General features: G+C 35.7%; 17 protein-coding genes and 5 pseudogenes across 22 annotated transcripts, besides 3 other annotated features; 12 read left to right on the top strand and 10 right to left on the bottom strand.

Annotated features, from left to right (window-relative positions):
* Positions 1 to 17,660: part of a mobile genetic element that runs on past the window's edge.
* Positions 395 to 541, top strand: TVAGG3_0468090 (uncharacterized protein; the record flags this gene model as incomplete). The annotated part of the gene is made up of 1 exon (XM_051235370.1): positions 395 to 541. One exon carries the CDS (start codon positions 395 to 397, stop codon positions 539 to 541), a length of 147 nt encoding a protein of 48 aa, XP_051093194.1.
* Positions 570 to 1,610, top strand: TVAGG3_0468080 (annotated as a pseudogene). Its single transcript has one exon. A coding segment is annotated over exon 1 (1,041 nt).
* On the bottom strand, positions 2,387 to 2,724 carry TVAGG3_0468070 (uncharacterized protein; the record flags this gene model as incomplete). The annotated part of the gene is made up of 1 exon (XM_051235369.1): positions 2,387 to 2,724. A coding segment is annotated over one exon (338 nt), but the record flags the coding sequence as incomplete, so codon positions are not given.
* Positions 2,761 to 3,312, top strand: TVAGG3_0468060 (annotated as a pseudogene). Its single transcript has one exon. A coding segment is annotated over exon 1 (552 nt).
* TVAGG3_0468050 (protein of unknown function, DUF4106 family) lies at positions 3,351 to 3,635 on the top strand (the record flags this gene model as incomplete). Its single annotated transcript, XM_051235368.1, has 1 exon — positions 3,351 to 3,635. One exon carries the CDS (start codon positions 3,351 to 3,353, stop codon positions 3,633 to 3,635), a length of 285 nt encoding a protein of 94 aa, XP_051093192.1.
* On the bottom strand, positions 4,090 to 4,648 carry TVAGG3_0468040 (organellar and viral DNA polymerase type B; the record flags this gene model as incomplete). The annotated part of the gene is made up of 1 exon (XM_051235367.1): positions 4,090 to 4,648. A coding segment is annotated over one exon (559 nt), but the record flags the coding sequence as incomplete, so codon positions are not given.
* TVAGG3_0468030 (uncharacterized protein) lies at positions 5,814 to 6,014 on the top strand (the record flags this gene model as incomplete). The annotated part of the gene is made up of 1 exon (XM_051235366.1): positions 5,814 to 6,014. One exon carries the CDS (start codon positions 5,814 to 5,816, stop codon positions 6,012 to 6,014), a length of 201 nt encoding a protein of 66 aa, XP_051093190.1.
* TVAGG3_0468020 (uncharacterized protein) lies at positions 6,043 to 6,612 on the bottom strand (the record flags this gene model as incomplete). Its single annotated transcript, XM_051235365.1, has 1 exon — positions 6,043 to 6,612. One exon carries the CDS (start codon positions 6,610 to 6,612, stop codon positions 6,043 to 6,045), a length of 570 nt encoding a protein of 189 aa, XP_051093189.1.
* Positions 6,881 to 7,270, top strand: TVAGG3_0468010 (uncharacterized protein; the record flags this gene model as incomplete). The annotated part of the gene is made up of 1 exon (XM_051235364.1): positions 6,881 to 7,270. One exon carries the CDS (start codon positions 6,881 to 6,883, stop codon positions 7,268 to 7,270), a length of 390 nt encoding a protein of 129 aa, XP_051093188.1.
* TVAGG3_0468000 (uncharacterized protein) lies at positions 7,298 to 7,499 on the top strand (the record flags this gene model as incomplete). The annotated part of the gene is made up of 1 exon (XM_051235363.1): positions 7,298 to 7,499. A coding segment is annotated over one exon (202 nt), but the record flags the coding sequence as incomplete, so codon positions are not given.
* TVAGG3_0467990 (cytochrome B-C1 complex subunit 6, mitochondrial family) lies at positions 7,915 to 8,619 on the top strand (the record flags this gene model as incomplete). The annotated part of the gene is made up of 1 exon (XM_051235362.1): positions 7,915 to 8,619. The coding sequence occupies one exon, from the start codon at positions 7,915 to 7,917 to the stop codon at positions 8,617 to 8,619; it is 705 nt and encodes a 234-aa protein (XP_051093186.1).
* TVAGG3_0467980 (uncharacterized protein) lies at positions 8,669 to 8,932 on the bottom strand (the record flags this gene model as incomplete). The annotated part of the gene is made up of 1 exon (XM_051235361.1): positions 8,669 to 8,932. One exon carries the CDS (start codon positions 8,930 to 8,932, stop codon positions 8,669 to 8,671), a length of 264 nt encoding a protein of 87 aa, XP_051093185.1.
* TVAGG3_0467970 (uncharacterized protein) lies at positions 8,963 to 9,208 on the top strand (the record flags this gene model as incomplete). Its single annotated transcript, XM_001277248.2, has 1 exon — positions 8,963 to 9,208. One exon carries the CDS (start codon positions 8,963 to 8,965, stop codon positions 9,206 to 9,208), a length of 246 nt encoding a protein of 81 aa, XP_001277249.2.
* TVAGG3_0467960 lies at positions 9,231 to 11,028 on the bottom strand (annotated as a pseudogene). Its single transcript has one exon. A coding segment is annotated over exon 1 (1,798 nt).
* On the bottom strand, positions 12,177 to 12,578 carry TVAGG3_0467950 (uncharacterized protein; the record flags this gene model as incomplete). Its single annotated transcript, XM_051235360.1, has 1 exon — positions 12,177 to 12,578. The coding sequence occupies one exon, from the start codon at positions 12,576 to 12,578 to the stop codon at positions 12,177 to 12,179; it is 402 nt and encodes a 133-aa protein (XP_051093184.1).
* TVAGG3_0467940 lies at positions 12,596 to 13,384 on the top strand (annotated as a pseudogene). The gene has a single exon. A coding segment is annotated over exon 1 (789 nt).
* Positions 14,056 to 14,946, bottom strand: TVAGG3_0467930 (annotated as a pseudogene). Its single transcript has one exon. A coding segment is annotated over exon 1 (891 nt).
* Positions 14,965 to 15,570, top strand: TVAGG3_0467920 (uncharacterized protein; the record flags this gene model as incomplete). Its single annotated transcript, XM_051235359.1, has 1 exon — positions 14,965 to 15,570. A coding segment is annotated over one exon (606 nt), but the record flags the coding sequence as incomplete, so codon positions are not given.
* TVAGG3_0467910 (serine threonine-protein phosphatase family) lies at positions 15,817 to 16,059 on the bottom strand (the record flags this gene model as incomplete). Its single annotated transcript, XM_051235358.1, has 1 exon — positions 15,817 to 16,059. The coding sequence occupies one exon, from the start codon at positions 16,057 to 16,059 to the stop codon at positions 15,817 to 15,819; it is 243 nt and encodes an 80-aa protein (XP_051093182.1).
* A 141-nt stretch (positions 17,661 to 17,801) lies between the features above and the next one.
* Positions 17,802 to 20,289, top strand: TVAGG3_0467890 (intracellular protein transport; the record flags this gene model as incomplete). The annotated part of the gene is made up of 1 exon (XM_001316352.1): positions 17,814 to 20,150. One exon carries the CDS (start codon positions 17,814 to 17,816, stop codon positions 20,148 to 20,150), a length of 2,337 nt encoding a protein of 778 aa, XP_001316387.1.
* Positions 20,290 to 22,221: 1,932 nt separating this feature from the next.
* Positions 22,222 to 24,630: a mobile genetic element.
* On the bottom strand, positions 22,434 to 22,799 carry TVAGG3_0467880 (MULE transposase domain-containing protein; the record flags this gene model as incomplete). Its single annotated transcript, XM_001316353.1, has 1 exon — positions 22,434 to 22,799. One exon carries the CDS (start codon positions 22,797 to 22,799, stop codon positions 22,434 to 22,436), a length of 366 nt encoding a protein of 121 aa, XP_001316388.1.
* TVAGG3_0467870 (MULE transposase domain-containing protein) lies at positions 22,874 to 23,090 on the bottom strand (the record flags this gene model as incomplete). Its single annotated transcript, XM_051235357.1, has 1 exon — positions 22,874 to 23,090. A coding segment is annotated over one exon (217 nt), but the record flags the coding sequence as incomplete, so codon positions are not given.
* Positions 24,631 to 24,681: 51 nt separating the features above from the next.
* Positions 24,682 to 26,114: part of a mobile genetic element that runs on past the window's edge.

Genomic DNA, 26,114 nt, shown 5'->3' with positions numbered 1-26,114 from the left:
TGTGCTGCAACTAGAGCAGGTTTCATTATGTTTGGATGTCCGACTGAGTTTTATAAACGATATGAGCTATAATACAAAACTTATATCTGGTTTTTACTACCAACAGTTTCCTATAACAGGAAAAGGTGTCATACAAGGTTTGTCTGTTCCATTGACTTTAAGTACACCTATTTTATATATTGTTTCAAACTTAGGTTCAAAGTGTTATTCGAATGTCGACAGAAACTACTATGACCAAAAGATACTCATGCGTATAAACAACACTTTCTCTGCTGGTTTGCCTATTGTTCATTCGAATGCAGAGTTTTCAGCTTTAGTAAACTCAAACACTTTAGCAAACATAAACTTAACCTTAGTTGACGCAAACTTTGTTCCTGTAAAACTTTTATGTCCTATGTATTTGTCAATGACGGCAGAAAGTTTCGAATTGGAAGATGCAACTGGTGAAAGTATTGTATTACAAGAACAACTTCAACAACAAATAGCTCAAGAACAACAAATGCAACAAATGGAACAAATGCAACAACAAAGTCAAGAATAAAAAAAATATTTTTTTTATTTTTATAAAAATGTACAGAATAGATGTTTCAGATTTTTATGACTTCCAAGCATTCAGAAATATGTGTCCATTTAGAGACTATAACAAAGCAAGTCGAGATTTGAAACGTTTAGTCATTTATGTCGACTCTGCCCCAGAATGTTATGTCATGAAAGAATGGGATGTTGTCTTTAACAAACCAAGAGCAACAATAGTTTCAGAACAAGAATGTAGACAGAAACTTAAGAAAATAAAAGTCGTACAAGTTGGATGAAGATGTTAGATGCTTGGGATATCTTATTGTCAAAGTTAGAAGATTTTTCAGTTCGTGGTATAAAGTTCTATACACCTTCTCCAAACTTCTATTCTATCTTCACTGGATATAAATATGAACAAGTAGAATGGAAAGAAAATATTATAGAAGCTTGGTTAGACCATGTCAAAGAAATTATATGCAATGGAAACGAAAGAGTCTATGAGTATATCTTATGTTGGTTTGCAAACATCTTACAACATCCAAGTGCTAAAAATGAAACTGCTCTCATTATAATTGGAAAACAAGGAACAGGTAAGAACACTTTCTTTACAGATATCTTATGCAAACTGTTAGAGGTATTCGAACCCTAATATGACAAACTTAGAAAACATCTGCGGTAAATTTAACTCTTCAATAGAGAATATGAAACTTATAGTATGTAACGAACTTCAAAGTATAGATACAACAAAGTTTTGAACTCAGATGCTTTGAAGAGTCTTATAACAGACAAAGTTGGAGTTGTTGAAAGAAAGTATAAAGACCAAAGAGTTTGTGAAAATGTTGCAAACTTCATTATGGTTTCAAACAATGTTGTTCCGATGAAGTTAGAAAGTTCTGACAGAAGATATGTAGTTGTCAGAACGTCAGATTCTCATATGCAAGATACAGAATATTTTGACGACTTAGCAGAAACTTTGACATCTGACTTTTACAACCACTTGTTCTCATATTTCATGACATTAGATATTTCTAAGTTCAATCCAAGACAAATTCCACATACCGAAGAGAGACAAACATTGTTAGAAGCAAACAAGAGTGTATATGAACTGTTCATAGATGAAACTGACTTTGAGTGTTTAGATGAAAGGTCATTGTACGATTCGTATAAACAATATTGTCAAGAATATGGTTATATGGCAGCTTCTAAACGACATTCTTGGCAAATGTCAAAAGTCTTTTAGATGTTCAGAATGGTGTATATACAAAGAAAAATTTTTCTGAGTAAATTTAAAAAAAAATTTTTTTATCCGATAGAAAAGATGGAAAATTCATCTCAGTAAAAAGTACATGACAGAAGTCAAAGATAAGAGACCCATTCGCATATTTGAATGTTTACTTCTACCATTTTGAAAAGTCTACATTTGACAAAGTTTGGAACATCGAACCAGTTAAGTTTGCTATTGTGACTAAAAATGGTGCGAAATTTGAAGACTTAGACATAGAAGGTTTGTTAGCAGTCAAAGAAAATTTTGACAGAAGGTTCTCAAACCTTAAAGAAGGCAAAGCATACAAACTTGTTATACCTTATGAACCAAAGAAAGCAGACGACTATGAATATTATGAGTCTAAAGTTGTAGAAGTTCAAGGTAAATTGGGTAAAAAGATTTTAGAGTCTAAGCCAGTGTTTGCTCCTAAAGAGGAAGAGAACATTGACATTGACCCAGAAATGTTCTAAAAATAAAATTTTATTTTTACATGTCAAATTTCTTTTTCTCTGGAACTGGTTCAGGTTCTTTCTTCTCTTCTCTTTTTTCTCTTTCTTTTCTTTCTTTCTTTCTTCTTCTTCTTCTCTGGTGGAGTTATGTCAAATTTCAGAACCATATTTATGTAAAAGTTCTTTGTCCTTTAATAGCTCTTCTATTCTGTTTTCTATTTCATCTTCAAGAACAGCGCATGTGTCTTCTTTGCATTCTAAGAACTTTTGTTGGACTTCATCTTTCCAATCGGCGTCATCTCTGTCAACAAGTCTGTCATTGACAAACTTAAAGACTTCTCTGCTTAATGTTTTATGGTTCTTGTCATATTCCCAGAAACAGAACTTTAGAACAAATTCACCTTTCTTGTTTACACTATGTAAGATTTTATGGTCGACAGATGTTTTGCTGTCGAAAAGTTTGTCTCGAATATAGATAGCGAAATCGCTAGACATTTTCTAAAAGATAAAAATTTTAATTTTTCTAAAAATATGTTAGAAAAAAAGTTTGCTGACATTGACAAGAAATTTGAGAATGTTTTAAACAAGAACAAGAGGAAGTTAGAAAATGCTCAGATAAAGCCTATACATGACAAGTTCTTATTTGCTCAGAATGGTATAACAGGTCTAATTGCACCACCTGGGTCGGGTAAGACTTTCACTTATCTTAAAATGGCTGCACAACAACAAGAACTAGATGAGAAGAACCCATTCTATGAGTTAGTTGTTATTTGTAGTACTTCTGGTCAATTTGACCAAACCGTCAATTCGTTCAAAGATATTATAAAGAAGTCTAAGTTAGTATGTATAAAGGATACTGAGTTGTTAGATTGGATAAAGAAGTACCAAAGAAGAGTTTTGAAGTATAATGCTATAAATGAGTATATAAATTCTAAGTTTAAAGACCCAAATGAGGAAATGCAGAGAATATTAGAGAAGAAACACTTCAGAAACAAACAGAAAGAGATAGAATACATTTCGAAGAAATTGCAATCTTACGATTGGAAGACTACCCTCATAGATGTCTTCTTATCTTAGATGACTTTGCTTCTCATCCTTTGTTAAAGAACAGAGAACAAGACATGTGTCGAATTCTTAAGAAGCTCAGACACTTTAACATCTCAGTCGTAATATGTGTACAGACAGCAAAGAGTTTAAGTAAGGATGTTAAAAGAATACTTACTGATATCATACTTTTCCCTGGATTGTCCGAAGACGATTTCATGGAACTTATGAAAGAGTCCATGGCAGGTAAGTTTGACAGACATGAACTATGGGAGAAGTACAAAGTCATACAAGACCCTCATACTTCTTTCAGAATTCATATCTACGCAAACAAAGTTCAAATTGTAAAAAGTCAAGCTTGAAAAATAAAGAGTTTTGGCGACCAGGGTTTTTTCACTACTCGCTGTTCTTCACTGTTTTCATGAGTTTTATGCAAGACCGAAAAAAGTCTGTCTAGAGAAATTTCACTGTTTTCATAGAGTTTTGGCGACTACGTTTTTTTACTTACTCGCTGTTCTTCACTGTTTTCAGAAAAAAGTATGTCTCGCTGTGCTTCGCTCAAAATAAAAAAAATATTTTATAAAAAACTAACTTTATTTTTTCTATCTTAAGGAAATTCATGAAATTTCATACGGAATTCAATAAAAATAATGTTTATGTTAGAATGTTAGATCTAACATGTTTTCTAACATGTTTTCTAACATGGTCTAAAACATACAAAATTCATGAAATTTCATACGGAATTCAATAAAAATAATGTTTATGTTAGAATGTTAGATCTAACATGTTTTCTAACATGTTTTCTAACATAACTATTTACAAGCGTTTTTACATGGTATATGTTGCGATGGTTCATGACTCTAAACAATTTCGTAGCTTCTATTTCTTCTGTCAGTATGTCAAAAGTTTTAACGATACCGAAAGTTTCTTTATACTTCTTCTTGACGTCAGATAGAAGGAAATCGTCAGCAGTTGGATAGTTTTTGTTCAGAAATTCTAACATGTTCATTTTATCTTCTGCTGGTTTTTCTGCTTCTTTCTTTAAATCTGCATAGTCGTTTCGCATACGTTCTATCTCTTTGACGGAGTAGTTATATTTCCTCATTGCTGCTTTACATTTTGAACATTGCGGGTTCATTTTTGCGTTATATTCTGAAACCTTACCTGCTAAAACAACCAAGGCGTCAATGGTTTTCTTCATCTCGAACATAGCGGGTTTTATTTGTTCGTTCCATACCTTACCCCTACTATCTTTATCTCTTATTTCCCAAACACATTTTGCAACTAACGAAACAAAGTTGTCGTAGGTCTTAAATTCTTCGGATTTGTAAAGGTCAGAGATGTTCTTATATACCATGTCGCAATCTTTGTCCATAACCTTATGGTTGCAATGAAAACCAAGGAATTCATAATTTACCTTTCGTATGAACTTCTTTATTTCTACTGAGTCAGTTGCTTTGACTTCTATTTCGTCAAATTCGGGAATGGTTAGTTTTTTGTTGTTGGATTTCAGGCAATTTGGGTAAATGGTCAATAATGTCCTGCATTTCATAAAGATACTGTTCATTTGTTTCATCTTTCGCACTACAGTCTAAATTACTTGTTAAAAGTTCTTGCTTTATCTTCTGGATTTTTGTTTCGAAAGTATATGAAGAAGGAATGAAGTTTTTCATCTCTACTAACATAGATGTTGGATTCATAACTAGCGAGTTTGGTGCTGTAGTTGTTTGAATTGTTGTTGTGCCGATTGTTGAAATCATGTCTTTTATACAAAATAAAAAAAATAAATAAAATAAAAAATAAAACTAATTTTATTTTTTATTTCGGGAAAATTCATGAAAATTCAAGAGTTTTAGACCATGTTAGAAAACGTGTTAGAAAACATGTTAGATCTAACATTCTAACATAAACATTATTTTTGGTGTAAATTTCATGAAAATTCAAGAGTTTTAGACCATGTTAGAAAACGTGTTAGAAAACATGTTAGATCTAACATTCTAACATAAACATTATTTTTGCTGAATTCAGCAACAAAATTCAAATTGTAAAAAGTCAAGCTTGAAAAATGTAAGTGTTTAGTCTTAGTAAGATGGTAGCTTCTTAAAGCAAATACCATTGCTGAGTTTTATGTACGTGAAGAGAAGTACAATGAATTCAATTACGAGTACAATTGCAATGACAACTAAGGCAACTATTTTTGTCTTTTGCCAGCAAAGGTACTTCTTCTCTTCCAATGGTTCGGCAGAACTATACTCACTCATGAGAAATGCCAAAACGGTTTAATAGAAAAAGTGTTATTTTTTCATGTCCGAAGACTCGAAGGTGCAACACTTCCAAAATACCGACGAACTCAGAAGAGCAGCATGGCAGTATGTTCTTGACAACTTCTTTGAGTTCTCCAGGCACACCTTGGAAAATGCTGAAGAACTCCGACACAGAGAATTTGGAGAAATTGCACTCCAATACTACCTTGACAAACAAAGGGTAAACAAAGGGTAAAATAAGACTAAAAACTTAACGTTTAAAAAGTGACATTTTTAATGAGCTCCGAGTCACCGAGAAAACTTGGTCAGATGTTAGCAGCTTACTTCCCTGAGGAGGATGGAAGCGTTACATACATAAGGTTCAAAAACAACGAACCTGGAATTGCGTACCAAATTCGCAATTACATGACCATGGAAGAGTACGAAAGGTTTCTACAAGAGAAACCAGCTCTAAACAACTCAGAAAAGAAAGAGTAAAAAGTTTAACTCGTAATTGTTTATTTTTTTACTTGTATGGGCAAGCTGCAAGAATGAAGTCGACTATCTCAGTCTTTGTTTTGACGAGCTGGACGGCTCTTGCAAGTACGTCTGTTTTGCGGTCTCCAGCTGGTGTCTGACCTTCGTAATTGCGCATGTTCTTGAGAGCTCCAACTGTAAATGATTGTAGGATGAAGAGTCTCTCAGACTGCTTGAGGTAGTCTTCACGGTCACGAACTGAATCTGTGGTACGAGTCGAATCGGTCGATTTGAGGGAAGAGACTGAAAGCCTGTCATCTTCCATAGGGGCTGTGGCATAATCTTTGCGTAAGCGGTTCAGACCTTCTTCGAACTCTTGGTCTCTCTTCGATTGAGATTGGAATTGGAATTGCTGGGGTGGAGCTTGCTGGAACATCCAAGGGTTGGGGAAGTAAGGCATAGGCTGAGGAGGGTAGTTCGGGAAGCCTTGTGGTGGGTAGTAACCTTGAGGTGGAAATTGGTAGTAAATCGGAGGTACTTGCTGGAACTGAGGTGCAGGGGCTGGTGCTTTAGGTTCCTCTGGTTTGGGAATGGACTCGGTTGGTGGGACGTCGGACATTCGTTTGTGTCCTGTGGGATGGAAAATATTTTTCTGTCGGAAGAAAAAACTTTTTCTGTCGGAAGAAAAAACTTTTTCTGTCGGAAGAAAAAACTTTTTCTGTCGGAAGGAAAAACTTTTTCTGAAGTTCGACCAAAAAGTTCTCAATTTCGAAAATTTGAATGGTTTACGGACGGACAACTGGAAGAGTTCTTCCTGTCGTCGGGAAAATTTTTTCCCTTTGTCCGGAAAATTTTTTCAAGTTGTCGGGAAAATATTTTCCTGTCGGATGGAAGGACTCGGAATACCAGAAGGATTTGACGAGGCAATTTACCTTATAGAGATAAATGAAGTTGTTAAGCAGTACTTGCGCAGGGTAATGAAGCCCAAGGTCAAGTTCACCGCTATTTCTGGAAGGGCTGCCTTGAATCTCGAGACTTCGACTGGAATTCCAATTCAAATACCAGAAAAAACTCCTTTCGACGACATAAAGGACGCCAAAAGAGAAACTCTTGTTAAGTTCCTAAACAAACGTCCTTGGATAAAAATACCAAACAAGGAGAACCCCCTACCCCATATGAAATTGGCAATTCAGTCTCTCCTTCACTTCTCGGGTCAGCCGTTCTACATAACCTGTGAAGGCGACATCCAACCAGTTCAGTCAACCTTAACGTTTTGAGTAAAAACATTTTTTTTCATTTTTTGAATGAAGCAAGTTAAATTCGTCCCACACCAATCTCAATGGACCGATGAAGAGTTTCAAGCCATGGTTGAAGGCGTTGAGAACGACATAGACGGCGAACTTGAAGGAGCTCAAACCACAATTGCAACCAAAATTGCAGAAGTCAAGGAACAAATAGCTCCACTTAAAGCTACCAAAGCTACTCTTGACCTCATGGATAGTTACCGTTTAGATGTCAAGAGTGGAATAAGACAATTAAAATTAAAACTTCTAAACTACGAAGCTATACTCCAAAAGTTAGCAGAAATGAGAAGACTTTACCAGAGCTACTTACATGTAAGGGACTTACCTTCAAGCAGTCCGACCAAAGATGAATTTGTTGACATTGTCCCAATTTTGTCCGAAAGTCAGCTCAGATGTTTCGAACTGCTCCCAACATATCCAGAATATGAACGTTTGCCTGAACTCTTCCGCAATCTCAAAAAACGTTTTTTGGTTCTCATGTTCGAAACTTTTATCGGAAGAGACAACAAACGTTCAGAAGAAGAGCAAGATATTATTTTAAACTTGTTGTATGACTTAACTGTCATAACAAGCTTTTTGAAGTAAAACCGTCATTCTCAAACCACTTCATTTTTTCGATGTCCGAACAAGCACCGAAGCCGAACACAATAGCAGATGTCCTTTCAAGGTTGCCAGACAAGCGCCCAGTTCAAATTCAAATTGCCCAATTGAAAGCTCATCTGACAAACACCATTAAGACTCTCCAAAGTAGTCTTATGACAGAGATGACCAATCTCAAAACCGAAGTCCTCACGAACCAAGCTTCCAATGAGAAATGCCTGAACGATTTCACGGAAACCTTGCGCATTTACGCGAGAGAGAACCGAGACCTTGCCAGACTCATCTACCGTTTCTTCGAAGAGATAGACGCCATCTGGAAGGTACTCGGAAAGGACAGAACATGCAACACCGTAATTCGTGAACACAGAATTGAAGAAGGAATTGTCGAGGAAGAAGAGAAACACGAAGAAGAGGAAGAGGAAGAAGAGGAAGAAGAGAAACACGAAGAAGAGGAAGTTTGGGCAACCCTTGTTGCCGATGACACTTACGAAATTTCCCAACCCTACCCATACCAAATCCGCAACAGGGAGACCGGCAAGGTTCTTACCCCAGTCCTCAACAACTTGGGACACTTGAACCTTAACCTTCGGAATCGCGGTTCAATTTCCATGGGCAAGCTTGTCGCAATTCAATGGGTTCCAAATCCAGGCAAGAAGACGAAGGTCAGACACATTGACGGTGACAAGCTCAACAACCGTAAGGAGAACCTCGAGTGGTTCTAAGAGTAAAAAAATTTTATTTTAGGGGGAAACCCCAAGTAAATTTAGGTGTTTATTTGGATAAGTATGTGAAATTAAGGTCAATTTGCAAAATTAGTTCCCGACCTTTGAATTGGACTCTTTCGTCATCCCAGTTGCGTAGGAGGTCGTCCCAGAGGAGTTGGTAGATTTGCCAATCCAAGGACGATTTGTCCTCCCAGGCATTGAGGATGTACTGCTCGTAGAGTCTCATGACCTCTCCCTTGCACCAGACACCCTCTTCCTTGGAACGTAAGGCTTCTTCGAAGTGCTCGAATGCGATTGGCTGCTTGACCATCCGAAATGACACTTTTTGTACGTTTGGTCAATGTTCGTGTCTCGTGCCATAGTCGACGAAAATACAGACAAACAGGTTATATATGAGTTTGAGACCAAGAATGGTGTAACTCGACCTGTCCGATTCAAAGACTCCGAGGGCGACCATGAAATTAAACGGAAATTACCTAGGAAGGAATATAAAATGGACTGGTTGCCACCACCTCCACCTCCACCACCTTTACCTGTTCCTCAAGTAAATAAGCCTTTCCCGTTCCCAAGAATTCCCACATTTTAATTCAAATTCGAATAAAAATTTTTTATTTCATGCAATGTTTTATTTCTGTGCCGTCTTCAAGTATGCCCCAGTACTTACGCTTGGAGAGGACATGAACTTCGGTGAAAATTTTGTCCAATTTGAATTGACCCATCTTTTCACCGACCATGCCCATTTCAATGAGTTTGTTGTACCCTTCTTCGTTCGTCATGAGTGCGTCAATGTTCTCATAGTAAACCTTCACTTTGGATTTGACTTCGGAGAAGAACTCATTGTAGTTGTCAAGGACTGCCTTTGCGAACTGAGGATAAGACCAATGTTCGACAATAGGTTTTACTGTGGTTACTAAGCCACCTTGACCTTGAGTAAATTCGTATTTCAAAACAAAAGGGGAGAACCTTTCAACAAAGTTGTCGACCTTCTCATAGTGTTTACTCTTCATCTTTGAGGTTTTTTAATGGAATATCCCCATGTCGAATTCATAAGCAATTTGATTGTCATTGCAAGTTTGGGGTTTGAAGCTTTCCTAATATCATAGAGTTGTTGTATGACTTTTCCAACTGTATAGTTCCTTCCTGGGAACTCACCGTCTTCGTTTGGAATTCCAGTCGGATATATTGGACGAACCTCATGTATGCAGCGTTAAGGTCGACATAGTATATCTTTTCGTTTGAGTCGAACTTGTCGCAACCAATGGTCCAGTTCGTGGAAATTCAAGTGAGTCTCTTATCTTCTGAGAAACTTCGCCTGCTATCTCATAAACATCGTCGAAGCAACCTGTTTCATATAAAACCTTCTGACCTAACTCCGATGCTCTCCAATACAATTTGACGTCAATTGGATGTCTCAATGGAAGTTTGTTTATAGCATCTTGAAGTCTTGCAACCTCATTGAAGTTCTTCTGGTTCAGGTTGGTATCCGAACAATCCAACTCCTTTTGGAGTGTACTTCTTTTGTGCTATAACTTTGTCTGGAACAACTTTTGGTCTTGCTAACAATGAAAAGTTTGTTTTCGTCTTTTGGTACAAAGTTTCTGTCAGCTTGTCATCTGGAATTGGTTCCAACAAACCTTTCTCGAAAAGAATGTTTACAGCTCTGACAATGTTGCACTTGCCTTTTCCGAACAAAGGGTTTGTAAGACTTTCGTTCAACATGAAGTGTTGTGGACAATTGCAATCTTCAACCATGGTAAATTGAACTCAACAACATAGTCGTCATGTGAAGAACCTTTAGCTGTAGGTATGTTGACTCGGATATTGACATTTGCCAACGGTGCAATTTTTGCCAATTGACCTCTGAGAATGTACCTTGTCTTCACACATGACTCAAGATACTTCATCTTCTCATCTGTAACAAGACCAGAGTTCCTGAGACATGTAAGAATACAAGGTTCATTGACAATTGTTTCAATTGAATTGTAAATTCCATACCTTGTCAAGTCAATGTCAGACTTATTTATGAACGGGAAGTATCCAGCATGTTGTCTGACTGCTTGAGGGTTAGGTTGGTACCATTCGAACTTGACACTTGCAATTCCTTCAATTGCATTCAAAATGTCTGAGTCGGAGTCAACCATTTGTTCTCTCTTTGTAGTCTTGAAAGCGTCAAGAAATTGCAGCTGTTGTGACATTGCCATGTGCATAGTAAATGTGACCATCCAAATCTGTTATGGTCAATCTGAGATTGTATCCTTTCTTATTTCCGTCTTGTATGGCAGCAAGTACACCCATGAAGCCTTCTTTGTTCTTTCCTTCGTCAAAGTTTACTGTAAAGGTTCGACCAGATGTAATTTGACTTCTAACTTCACGATACTTTTCATATGCATATCTTGTTCTTTCCATGGGAGCATGACCATCCTCTGCACTACCTTTTTTCCTTCTCAAAGGATGCAATTGTTCGTCATGTTTCCAGTAGAATCTGGCAAAGCCGTCGTGTCCTTCAACTTGAGGTTCACTAACATCGAAAGGCATGTCCATAAGACGTTCTTCTTCTAACCTCTCTAGTCTGTTTGGATAATTGGCACGTGCTGTTTCCAAATCCATTTCGTAGCGAAGACCAGCCAATTTGTCATAGACTTTTATGGGTCTTCCCTTCCTATATTTAAAATTCTTCGAAACTCTCCAACCATATCTTTGCAACTCTGCTTTTATTCTAGCAGATTTTCTATCCATTCTATATGGGGGCATTTTTATAAAAATAAAAAAATATTTTTTTCTTTACTTTACATAACCGCCTGCTGCCATAAGTCTTTGACGCCAACCCATACCAGCTAATGAAGGTTGACTTGGTTTAGTTTGGAAACTAAACTTTGGTTTTGGTTTATCTTCAGTTTTTGGTTTTTCTTCTTCTATCGGTTTTTCGTCACTTTTCGGTTCCTCTGACTTTACCTCACTTGCAGGAACAGTTGTGTCGTCAACATCTTCATAAATATCATATGCCATTTGTTTTTGTTTTCCTTTCAACTTTTTGTGTTTGTTGTAAAGTTTAGAATATTTCGACTCTAAGTCAATGAGATGTTCTATAATGAACTGTTGGTCAGTGAAGTAAACTTTTCCATCTGTTGTCTCGAAAGCTCCTTCAGACTTCAATATTTTATTTGTGAGAGTCTGTTTCTTTTTTGAGATACTAGCCGTTCCATTTCTATGAAAAGTGACTTTATAGTTAGGGTTTGTATTTCCAGACCTGGCACTTTCTATTATTGAATTTTTCTCTTCATCTGTAAGTTCTTTGACAGGTTTTGACAATGGTTCTGAACTTTTTGTTTGTGGTGTCAAATCTACCGTTTCAACTTCTTCGGTCATTTCATCTCAGTAAAAAATTTTAGTTTGGTTTGTTTTCAACTGGTTGTTGTTTTTTAAGTCGGTCTAAAACTTCCTGAGGTATAGGAAGAACTTGACAAACACGTGGTGTAACTGCTGGAAGTCGACAAATCCATCTTGAACCCATTTGTCTCAATGCTGTATTGTTCATTTCATCTCAGTAAAAAACTTTACATTCCCCACGTTTGAGGCGGTTGAGGTTGGTTATTGTTTACCCACTGTTGTGCATGGTTATATCCTCTGTTAAAGAATCTTTCACCTTGGTCCATATAGTGTCCTGCTTGGTTATAGTAGTCATTTGCTTTGTTATAATAGTTTCCTGCTTGTCTTCCTACATTGTCCATCCATCCTTGAACTTTTCCTCTTGTTTCAGGATTTGGAATAAGATTTGCTGCATCTCGTGCTACATCCCAACCTTTCTGTACAGTTTGTATAATAGGTTGTGCTTTCTCTTTAAGTATACCTAATGTACTCAAAATCTTCCTTCCAACTCCAAATACACCTCTGGCTATTGTTCCCACTGCGGGCAAAAATCTGGATGCAACTCCTGCTAATGCGCCAAATAAACCCATTTCTTATAGGGTAAAAAATGACGAATCCAAACAAGGACCCCTATGTTTCTAAGCAACAAAGAAAGCACTCATGATAAAAATCTTTAGTTCAACACCAAATGCTTGGTTTATGGATATCTTGGAAAACATTCCGAGGTATAGAGAAGATGGACCACCATACTGGCTAATATTTGTCGGTCAAAACACAAGATACTGTGAAGCCATACCATTATGGTCCAAAAATATTTTAGATGTAAAACTGCTTTGACAATATTCGTTGACAAATACCATCCAACAAAACTGACATCTGACTGTGAAAGTTCTTTCAAATCAGATGATATTAAAAACTATCTGCGTTCAAAAAATGTAAACCAATATTTCATTGTCGACCAAAACCATTCTGCTCTTGGTGTCATTGACGGTTGTATAAAAATGTTAAGAGACTTAAACCAACCACAAGGTGGTGAAGCAAATGAAATGTCATATGACGACAAATATAGACACTTCTCCATGGCAAAGATGAGACAAGTTTTAAATATTTACAATAGCCGTAAACAAAAAGGTTTGGGAAACCACTCCCCCGAAGAAATGAAAAACAACCCTGACTTAGAGAAAGACTATATATTTAATATTTAGTCAAAAGAGACAAACAAGAAAGAATGCCGGCTTCAAACTTAAGAAAGGTGACAAAGTAAAAATAGAAATACCTAAACGCGACCCATATGAAAATACTATTGACTATGACAACAATGGGAACTCGACAGGTACTCACATTCGTGTTCGTAAAAATAGAAGAAAGTATACAAGAGAATATTATGAAGTTTTAGGCAAACATGGCAAAATGTACAGACTGCAAGCAGAAGATAAAACTACTATTGTCAGACCTCGTTTCAAACTTGTCAAAGTTCAAGGTGGTATACTTTCAAAGACAGTTCCTAACAAATATAAGACAACTCCTGACGAATATGCTAAAGAAGTTGAAAATGACGACTAAGCATTTCTATACCATGCGTAAACTGTCATGTAAGGTGGCATGTAGTCTTTACTTTGTCCCGTTGTTTGCGTATATCCGAAACGCGATGTGTATGGTTTCCATCTCCCTGAGTGTACCCCAGAAACAATTTATAGCAAACTGAACGTCGTCTTTAACATCATATCCTTTACCTTTTTCATTGCTGACCAATCCCAAAATTTATGCTTATGCCAACCTGCTTGAGATGTACTTAAATCTATGTAGTGACTGTGTGCAGGTAAATTTTCACCTGAAATCGTTTTACTTCCACCTGTTTCCTTTGAAGAGTTTGCACAATACAAAAACCTGTCGACTATTTGAGTCCAAGTTCCAAAACCAGAACTTTTCTGGTCTGTAGAGTTCATTGACGTATAAATAGAGCCTATAGGATATAATGTTTGAAGTATTTCTGTCTTTAATGTTTGAAGCTCTGTTTTGTCTGCTTTCTTGTCATATAAATCTTGAGCAGTGAATTTAATATTATGTTCATCCTTCATGACATAAACATCTTTACATCTAATGTTTCTCATCGTCGTTATGTCGTCATCCGATGTTAAACCTTGTGAAAGTTAGGAGGTTTACATATATTGCATCCCCACCAGTTTCTTCAACCGTTCCTTCAATACTTTCTATAGCAACAGTTGTAAAACTTGTATGTGTATGGTTCTTGTCTGCTTTCTTCTCTAACTCATCGTTAACATAAGTTTTATCTGCTTTAAGTCTAAACATCCTGAAACCCATCCTGTATCGCTTTAACTTTAAAAGTCTTCGATGTCCATTCATGGTACCAGTCAACCCTTTCTTTCATTTCGTTATCTTTTCATCCACATATTCCTTATCCGCTTTCTTCTCTAACTTACTAGCCACATATTCCTTATCTGCTTTCTTTTCAAGGCTAACGTTTAAGTCTGTTATTTCAGATATAGAATGTGTATGAGTCTTTTTAGAATATTCGTTTTCAGCTCTTGTCACTTCACTTGACATTTTATTGTCAACATATGTTTTGTCTGCTAGTTCAGGATGAGTATGTTCTTTTGTTGCATAAGCATTGTTAGCTCTTTCTTCTTCTTTTGCTATTGCATCGTCTACATATTCTTTGTCAGCTTTGTTGTCAACATCTGTTTTCAAAAGAAGTTCATTTATAGGTTTCTCGTTTAAAGTTCCTTTTGTTGGATTTATACAGACAGTATTGTTCTTCTTGTCTTGAAACAGAAACTCATCTGTCATTGGGTTTAATGTCAGTTTTAGGTTTCCTTCTTTCAATGACTCAGATATCTTAGAATAGTTTGAAAAGTTTGTTGTGTTCTTATTTAGAGCTTGCATAATGAGTTGTCGGTTGTGTTGTATTTCTCTCATAGACGCTGTTTCATTTGACATTTTTATTCTAGATAAAATATGCTTCCAATAGAAAAAGAAAATTCAAGAGTTGCTACAACTAAACCATTAGATGAACTTTTTACTAATGTCGGTCAAAAGTTTGAGACAGAGACCGTAAAGCATGAAGGCTATCGTTTTGACTACCCATTAAGATGGCTAAGAGACCCATCTGTCACAAAAGCTATTGGCTTTCGTAGAATGAAGTTTGTGTCTGTAGAAGATAAAAGTTTTCCATTTATTGTAAGGTTTCATATAGATTATATATCTGAAGGGAAACGAAAAATGTGGGAAGAAATTGAGCTAATACAAGTTGACCTTTCATCTTCTCTACAGACTGCGTTAAAAAATATAGAAGATAAAATAAATTCATGTTATGCAAAATATGCTGATGAATATGCAAATACCGAGAGCACACTTTATGTGAGAATTGTATATGACAAACAAAATTCACAAGTGTCATTTCAAATCTACGAAGACAATCCAAAGAAAGACGAACAAATATATACAGAATTCACTGCAATGTCATGGTATTATTTGCAAAGAATGTTAAATCAGAAAGTCGAACTTCCTTTAGCAAATATTTACAGTCGATATGCAAGAGATGAACCATATTTATTTAAAGATGTTTTCGACTCAGATGCTATTATAGTTCATGCTTCATTTTCTGGCGCCCAAAACTCTTTTTTATGCTTGGCAAATGACTTTTACGAAAAACCTACAAAGCTATATGAACCACCAAGTGGAAGTATTTCAGACTTTCAAGTATGGTTTACAACAGATGGAAGAAAGAGAATAATTCCATTATACCATGCGTTTTACTTAGAACTTAGTTTCATATACAACTACTATCGAACGGTAAAAATATAATTTTTAATACGGTTGAGGTGTTGGATTTGGTTGCCAACTAGACTGTGGTGCAGGTTCAGGCTGTTGTATAACAGGAGCTTGTTCTTCTGGTTCAGGGTCTTTAGGTATAATACCAACGAACTGACCTACTCTTTTACCAATATTTTTGACACCGTTCCAAATTCCTCTTCCTACGGTTTTTATTCCATTCCATATACCTCTTCCAACATTTCGAAAGAAGTTTCCTATCTTACTGAAGAAACCCATTTTACTATATGTAAAAATCTAATGTCCGCCTAGTCTCTTACGTTTCCTGTTGAGTTCCATAGCATTCTTTAACTGGAGATCATACATTCTGTTTCTCCTCTGGTAGAAAACATATTCTGGGTCAACTCCTGTGTTCGCGTCATCTGCATAAAGTTGTTTATATCCCACCTCAGGGTTTGTATAAAACTCTTTCCATCTCATATTTGCATACCATGGTGGCAAACCTAACGCAGCGTCATTTGACATGGCAGTTTGCATTTGTACATCTGTTGGCACTTGACCATAGTTTGCCATTGCAGTTTGTATTCTAACTTCATTTGGAATATTCTCTGGGTTTGGTTGTCCAGGTTGCTGCGCATTCGCTAAGTTCTGTGCGTCCATTTAATATTAGATAAAAATATCTCTTACGAGTACATATACTGGACATTTGCAGGCATTGGTTCATCTTCATATTCTCTGTACTTTCTGCCACGTCAAAGAAATAAATGACACAATGGAAAAAACCTAAAACAAGTAGTCCTATTTCAAACCACATTTACTTACTAATAAAATTTCTTTATTGTGACACTTTCTCCAGTTTATAGGACCTCTCTCATATTCTATCTTGTCATATATAAACTCATAGTCATGTATGTCCTCTAACCATCTCATAACGGTTTCCAAACCACTTTTATCGGATGTAAAGTAAAAGCATGGATGGTTATGTAAAACGTCTAAAGTTTCTAAAGAGTCTCTCAAAGTCCAGTCTACTTGGTATTGAAAATCCCATGTGTTAAAGAACGGCGGGTCCACTATAAAGAAAACATTTTCCTTGTTTTTATATTTTTCATACAACTCTGTCCAATGACATCTCACAAACTCTATACCCTCAATATATTTTTCTATGTCCTCTTTGAAAACATTTGTATAGTTAAGATATAAAACTTTTGACATAAGTGTTTCAATGTCATGAACTCTTATAGCACCACTATATAATAGTCTAGCAGATATACTATCCCAGTCTATATATTCTGCTTTTTTCAAAACCTCTCTCACAATATTTTTCTTATCTAATGGTATACGTTCCATCTTACCTATAGGTATCTTTTCTTTTAACTCTTTCAATATATTGTTTGTATCTGGTATATGTTTGAGACGGTCCATATAGTTGTCGAAGTCATTGCATATAATCTTTGAGTCTGGAAATATTATATGGCACAAATGGGATATATAGAAACTTCCACCGAACAAATCTACAAATGTTAGACCATTCGGTAGTTTCTTAAGTTCTCTCAATATAATATCTTTACATCTACTCTTATTTCCAAAGAACGGTAACGGTGGTTTTGTAAAATTCATTTATATATAATAATAAAAATGTTTTTCCCTGAAAAGTGACAGAAAAGTGACAAAACATGAAAACATATATAATTTGTGAAAAGCGACACATTATATAATGTTTTCGACCCAGAAGAAGGCTTCTTCCCAGAAGCAATGGAGGAAGAAGAAGAGTCCTCCGAATAAAAACTTCATTTATACTAAACATCAACATCAGGGCTAGAAGGCACGAAGTGCCTGGAAGCCCCACTCCCTTTTTTTTTTTTTTTTTTTTTTTTTTTTTTTTTTTTTTTTTTTATAATTCATGTGCGTTGTAACAACATATACTATTTTCATCCTTATCGGCACAGAAAACAATGGTAAGATATTTGGATAAAAATCTAGACAGACATGTAGAAAATTTGAAGCCAAAAAACCGCAAAAATAGCAATATATAGATGACTCAACCTCTCGCGGAATTTATAGCATCTGTAAGGCTTGCAGATAGTATCGAGCACGAGAGATTTTTAATTAATAGCGAACAAGCTGATATTAGAAATTATATTCGCGAATGTGATCCAATCCTCAGGCCAAGAATCGTTTCTAAAATGATATTCCTTGCTACATTAGGTGAGACAGTTGCATACGGTCAAATGGAAGTACTCACATTAATGAGCAACGACGTTTTCAGTTATAAAAGAATTGGATATATCGCTGCAGCAACAATGCTTGATGAGGCTTCAGAATTGACAGTATTAATTACACACACAATCACAAAAGATCTTCAATCTCCAGATTTTCGCATACAATGCCTTGCTCTTACATTACTTGCAAATATCGGCTCTGCAGAAATGTGCAGATCAGTTACAACAGAAGTACAGAAGCTTATCGATTCACCAGAGCCAGCCGTTATGAAGCGTGCTGCAATGGCTGCTTGTAGAATCGTCGAACGCGTTCCTGAGCTTGCCGAAAACTTCAAGCAATCAGTCCAACACCTCCTTAAGCACGGATCCCATGGTGTCGTCATTTCAGCTATCAATCTTATGTCTCATATCATCTTAACAGACCCATCTTTCATTCCAGGATGGGAGAAATATGCTCCAGCATTTACAAAGATTTTAAAGCAGCTTAATAGCTCGAAAGCAAGCCGCGAATTCTCATTTACAGTTTTCAATGATCCATTTTTACAAATTCGTATAATGAAAGTCCTCGCAATCCTCAAGAAGCCAAGCGATGACTTGGATGATACATTAGAAGCAATCGCTACCGGTGTAGAACTCAAGAGAAACACAGGACGAGCATTACTTTACCAAGCTGTCGAAACTATCGTTGCTACAGCCAAGAAACCATCGCTTAGAGGTCTGGCCTTCGCACAGATTGGCCGTCTCTTCCAATTTAAGGAGGCAAACGTTTTATATTCCGCTCTTTCAGTTTTCTCTCGCGTTCTTTACCAAGGCCGTGAAATTATCGATCGTACATCAGGAGATTCAATCGCTTTACAACGTTACAAGACACAAGTTGTCCAATGCTTGAATCACCGCGATCCATCCATCCGCCGCAGAGCTTTGGACGTTGTTTCCGCACTTGTCGACGAGAAGAACGTGGAAACTCTCATCCCAGAGGTCTTGGACTACGTAAAACTCGCAGATTCAGAATTCAGAGCAGAATTGGTCGCAAAAATTTTCACAGCCGTTCAGAGATTCGCGCCTAACCCGATATGGAACTTCGATACAATCCACCGCATTCTTATTGATAGCGGAAATTACGTTGGAGCAGATATCATCACTTCCATCGGTCGTTTGCTTATACATACACCGTCATTACAACCACATGCTGTTCGCCAGCTCGGTGGCTCTCTAATGAACTTCTCCGACAACCAAACTTTGATTCAAGTATCAGCTTGGGTTATCGGCGAGTTTTCTACAACAGACGATGGCAGCTACGAGAACTTGAAGCAGATTATGGGCCTTCCTCAGACAACAGACCAGACAAAAGGTTATATTATTACAGCTCTCTCAAAACTCTCAGTCAGATTCAATAAGAAACAAGAGACAATCGATTTCTTACAGACATTGAGCAATTCTACAAACTCGGATGTCCAACAACGCGCAGGAGAAATGTCACTTTTACTTGGAAACGAAGATTTATGCGATGAAGTATTAGCTCCAGTCGAAACTGTTGCAGAAGAAGGTGCTGCAATCATTGTTGACTCGCAGACTGGTGCGGATAAGGATGAAGACTTACTTATCGATATCACAGGAACATCACAGCCAAAACAATCAGCTCCAGCTGCTGCAAATCCAATCGACCAATTACTTGGAATGGCTCCATCACAGCCAAACAAACCTTCTCAAAATTTGAATACTTCTACTTCCCTGGTGAACCAAACCTCTCAAAATCCTGCTCCACAAGTACAAGCAAAGCCTGCACCAAAGCCAAATCCAGGAGCAGTTGAGGCATTGAGGAAGACAGACTATGTTATCTATTTCGAACTCAGAGCAAACCCGCAGAATCCAAAGCAGCTCGCTATTAGAGCTTCTATTTTCGGATTAGGAAATCAGACACTGTCTAACTTCGCTGTGAAGTACGGTGTACCTATTGGCTGGCAATTGCAGGCAGCACAGCCAAGCGGAAACAAACTTGACCCAGTCGGCGGAAATCCAATTGTTCAGAACATTATGCTCAACAACACAGGAAATTCTAAACTACAGATGAAGGTCCAGATCCAGTATTTGTATGGTTCTCAACCAATCTCCGAAGTTGGTGAAGTTAATAGTCAAATCTTCGGTGCTTGAATAAAAATAAATCTCTTTTTTTTTGACATTGTTCATTAAAGAGGACTTGGCTCTTTTTGATCAAAGCAACCTTCTGCTTTCCAGGAGCTCCAGAACTCCCTTTCGTCAAGATCAGGAGTGATGGAGCCTCTCACTCTCGATTCACTAAAGCCTCTTCTTTTCGGAAGGGGCTTTAATAAATTTAATATGGGCTCAATCCAGCTCTGCTAAATATTTTGAACTCTATTTTTCTAATATAAAGTTCCAAATATCTTCCAGAGCTGGATTGAGTCTATATTGCATCTTATTTCTCAGCAAAGTTTGTAATTCACTAAAGCAGACTTTACAATGTCAAATATATCGAAATTCGACACTTTACAAACTTTACAAACTAAAAAAAATACCAAAGTTGAATAGTTTACAAAATTTTGAGATAAAATCTAAAGGTATGTTGTTCCATTTGATTCTTGGACTTATTTTTACCAAACAGAAAATCAGTCAAATCCAATCACATGCATCAATTGCTCAGTACCTATCAACAATCAAGAGTGTTTTGTCTTACTCAGTTTCTTCTTTGACTTCAAAACTGGTGCAATCAAATATTCATCTGACAACATCAAAGTATTACATTCGGAATGCAACTTTAATAACAACACTAGTACAAGTAGTGGTGGAAGTGTTTATTTTAGCTGCAAAAGTTCTTTTGTACAATACAGAATTTGTTCGTTATCTTCACAAACAACTGCAGGTGATTGGAAAGGAGGCCACCACTCCTATACAAATTGTAAAGATTCAACCAAACTAAATTTTGTCTATGATTCATCAATTTGTCTTTGTGGAAACGAAAAACTAATATGTACAATAGCTGTATGGAATGGAAACATTTCTATTCGATCATCGAATATCAGTCAATGCATAGCAAGTGCTGGCTCAGGTTATGCACTTTATAATTCAGCATCAGTTTCATTTTGTACAATTGAAAATACAACATGCAAACCTTATGATCAAGTATTAGCTCATAATAATTATAAAACATATTTTGTTTCCTTTTGCAACATTTTGAAAAACAAAGTGAGTACAACATCTTATGGAATAATTCGTTGTGATGGAATTATAACAATTGAAAACTGTTCTATATTTGGAAATGAAGGTCCATCAAGATTTAAACTTTTTTACAAAGGTGGATCATCATTTACAGTTAAAATTGTTATGTTCAGAGTACTCCATCTATTCCAGATGATATTACTATGGATAATATCAAAACAGAAGAAAAATATTTAAATTTATCTCATTTATCTACATCTAAATGTGAAGCTCTAATTCCTATAGTTAATAATTATGAAAATAAAATTAATAAAAAAGAAAATATCACATTACTCGATGAATATTCAAAATTCGTTAAAACTTTAGTTGTTCCTTTATCATATTCTAATAAAACTTCATCCTAGTAGACTCCAATAGATTTTTCTACATTTTTCTACAGCATTTGCAAATGAATATTTAAATTTATTAAATAATGTTCAATATATTGTAAATGCTGTAGAATACAACACTAAGAAAATTGAGTGTAAATACAAAACTTTAAAACGGGGAAAAAATATCGAATTTTTACATTCATTGAGCAATTGTACAATTTTTAATGACAAGCAAGGAGGTGCTGTGTTTACCTCTTTTAAAATCCATCATTATGGATGGTTGTCCTAATTATCCGACTTAAGGGAGGCTTACGACCAGATAAGGTTCTCAATTTTTTGTGAAGTTTACAAGAAATGTGAGATTCGTTAAGCGTTTTTCTCGTTGAATATCAAGTTTTCCCGAATTTTAGTTATTCATAAAGCACCTCTATATTATCCCCTATCTACCGATATGATTATTTTTCAAAAAGCTAGCACATTAATGAAAAAAAGATTTTTTTCGAAAAAATTTTAAATTTTCTAAGCGTTTTGTGTAACGTTTTTTATACAAAAGAACCAAAAAAATATTTTTTTGAAGAATGATTTGGATAGAGTACTTTGCGAAAATTATTTTTATTATAATTTTGGTCGATAAATACTGGCGGATTCAATTTTGGCAAACCTCCAAGATTTCATTTGAGTGGGGGACAAACTCGCCCATTGTCACTTTTTCATTAACCTTAAACTTGTAATTTTCATTATTTTTAATTAACCTTATTTCTTTCCCAATTCCTGATTTATTTTATTCACTTACTATTAAAAGTCACATTTTAATAAAATATAATAATTTATTTATAGCATTTTTTACTATACTGTAATAAAAAATTAATTATAATAAATTAAATGTTTATTAAATCAAATGTTTTCTTTGCAATAATATTTTTAATGTTGAGTAAACAATGTTGGGATCAAGTGTATCATTTTTCAGACCTTTCTGAACAGCTTCAAGCATACTGATGCATTCGACTTTTTTAAATTGTGTCATTTCTTCGAAATCTCTTGTGACTTTTTTGATAACTTTAACACTTCTCTCTGAATCCAGACCTTTAATTTGCAACTTAATCAGGAATGAAGGAACAACACTGGAATATAACTCGATGACAAGTTCATCGAGTCGAAGATTTCGCCTTTCTGGGAAGTACTGGTGCTTCAAAACCTTGAAATGTGATTCGGAGATGTTGTTTGTTCCATCTCCTTCATTTATATAGCGAAGCATCCACCTGTCAAGATGATGGCGCCACTGTCGGTCAAAGTATTCATGGGCAGCAGGTTCCTCATTTAAAATTTCTTCTAAATTGTTGTAAACTTCATCAGGATCAATTTCTTCCTCTTCAGAACCAAAGACCAATAACTTCATTAAGTTATAGAAAGTTTCGAAGTTGGAACGATCTTGAAACTTTTCAGCCTTTCTCATGACAGCGCGCAACACATGAACGCCACACCAAATGATCTGGCATAAGGGGATGGCTGTTTCAACAGCATTTGTGATTTGAGGTGCGCAGTCCATTGAAAAATAAGATGGTTCGCGATTGATGGAGCCAAAATATGCTGTGAGACAAACTTGTATATTTTCACTTGTGTCGGGCCAAACGAAAAAATACAAAAACGGAAAACAATTGATTCCGCGAATTTGCCAGTGACGGCATAAAATGGTATGCGAGAGCGCAAGAGCTTATAAGTGGAATCAATGTGATAAGTTTGTATTTGATGTGAAAAAGCATTTGCTTCGAATGGGGCGTAATAGAAAATCATACGATCTGGCTCGTGAATAAACTCGATGAGATCATCTGGAGAATGACTCTTAACCATGTCGACAAAAATTGCAAGAGATGTAACATCATCCGCTGAGAAACGGGTATTGATTGCATGAAGGCGTTTAGAAAACTTTTTTAAAGCATCTGTAGATTGTTGAAACATTTCCGGAATGATCCCACTATCAAATGGGATATTAAGATCTTTGAAACACCTTAATTGTGCGTAAACACGGTTTTGATTTGATTCAAAATATCTTGTTAAATAAGATCTAGAAAAATATGATGTAATTTGTTGTGATTTGTTTGGAAAAGGGGCAGAATGATTGTGGGTGTTAATACATTTTCGTATGTGGTACTTGTCATCGGGAAGTGTATCAACAAGGAAGCGACATGGACAATTCGGCCACTTACAATTAAATTGGATTTGATTTCTTTCTTTCCTAGTTTTATATGAATAACTACAACCTGCGTGGATTTCTTGTTGCACTCCATACTTAAGCAACTCGATATATGTGAGTTCGTGATCTTGGATCTGCATTAAAATGAAATGATTTGAAAGAATAAAGAATTTTGAATATATTGGTCTTATTTTGATAAGTTTGGTCGTGTTTTGAATAGCTTGGCCATCTAATTCAATTATGATCTTTGAAAATTAGGTGAAATAAAACTAAACATAAATGTAAAACTAGGGATATGAAATTTTGGTTGTACACCACTTGTATGTGCCGGATACCATTGTGTCAAATTTTTTCTGAAATTAACTTTAAAAGTACTAAGTAAGATCATGAGATATAGCAATATATGTTTAAACCAACTTATATTTTGGTTGTACACCACTTGTATGTGCCGGATACCGTTGTGTCAAATTTTTTCTGAAATTAACTTTAAAAGTACTAAGTAAGATCATGAGATATAGCAATATATGTTTAAACCAACTTATATTTTGGTTGTACACCACTTGTATGTGCCGGATACCATTGTGTCAAATTTTTTCTGAAATTAACTTTAAAAGTACTAAGTAAGATCATGAGATATAGCAATATATGTTTAAACCAACTTATATTTTGGTTGTACACCACTTGTATGTGCCGGATACCATTGTGTCAAATTTTTTCTGAAATTAACTTTAAAAGTACTAAGTAAGATCATTTATTTTTGCATAATATAATGCCAATATGGTTTCTTTTGATTTTATTTCATTTATAAGCAAATCAGATTTACCCAAAAACTCCACTCCATAAGCGTTCATTTGCTAAATTAAAAAGTGACAATGGGCTAGTCTATCCCTTTCTCGATTTCATTTTTGGACGATTCCGAATGGTGTCCTTTTTGAATTTTAATTGGAAAAATAAAAAAAAAGTAGTGGGGCTTCCAGGCACTTCGTGCCTTCTAGCCCTGATGATGTTTATTAATAAATGAAGTTTATATTCGGAGGACTCTTCTTCTTCCTCCATTGCTTCTGGGAAGAAGCCTTCTTCTGAGTCGAAAACATTATATAATGTGTCGCTTTTCACAAATTATATATGTTTTCATGTTTTGTCACTTTTCTGTCACTTTTCAGGGAAAAACATTTTTATTATTATATATAAATGAATTTTACAAAACCACCGTTACCGTTCTTTGGAAATAAGAGTAGATGTAAAGATATTATATTGAGAGAACTTAAGAAACTACCGAATGGTCTAACATTTGTAGATTTGTTCGGTGGAAGTTTCTATATATCCCATTTGTGTCATATAATATTCCCAGACTCAAAGATTATATGCAATGACTTCGACAACTATATGGACCGTCTCAAACATATTCCAGACACAAACAATATATTGAAAGAGTTAAAAGAAAAGATACCTATAGGTAAGATGGAACGTATACCATTAGATAACAAAAATATTGTGAGAGAGGTTTTGAAAAAAGCAGAATATATAGACTGGGATAGTATATCTGCTAGACTATTATATAGTGGTTCTATAAGAGTTCATGACATTGAAACACTTATGTCAAAAGTTTTATATCTTAACTATACAAATGTTTTCAAAGAGGACATAGAAAAATATATTGAGGGTATAGAGTTTGTGAGATGTCATTGGACAGATTTGTATGAAAAATATAAAGACAAGGAAAATGTTTTCTTTATAGTGGACCCGCCGTTCTATAACACATGGGATTTTCAATACCAAGTAGACTGGACTTTGAGAGACTCTTTAGAAACTTTAGACGTTTTACATAACCATCCATGCTTTTACTTTACATCCGATAAAAGTGGTTTGGAAACCGTTATGAGATGGTTAGAGGACATACATGACTATGAGTTTAGATATGACAAGATAGAATATGAGAGAGGACCTATAAACTGGAGAAAGTGTCATAACAAAGAAATTTTATTAGTAAGTAAATGTGGTTTGAAATCGGACTACTTGTTTTAGGTTTTTTCCATTGTGTCATTTATTTATTTGACGTGGCAGAAAAGTACAGAGAATATGAAGATGAACCAATGCCTGCAAATGTTCAGTATATGTACTCGTAAGAGATATTTTTATCTAATATTAAATGGACGCACAGAACTTAGCGAATGCACAGCAACCTGGACAACCAAACCCAGAGAATATTCCAAATGAAGTTAGAATACAAACTGCAATGGCAAACTATGGTCAAGTGCCAACAGATGTACAAATGCAAACTGCAATGTCAAATGACGCTGCGTTAGGTTTGCCACCATGGTATGCAAATATGAGATGGAAAGAGTTTTATACAAACCCTGAGGTGGGATATAAACAACT

Source organism: Trichomonas vaginalis, chromosome II (assembly GCF_026262505.1).
Source record: "Trichomonas vaginalis G3 chromosome II, whole genome shotgun sequence".
NCBI classification, from domain to species: Eukaryota; Parabasalia; order Trichomonadida; family Trichomonadidae; genus Trichomonas; species Trichomonas vaginalis.
This window is presented reverse-complemented; position numbering and strand designations above follow the sequence as displayed.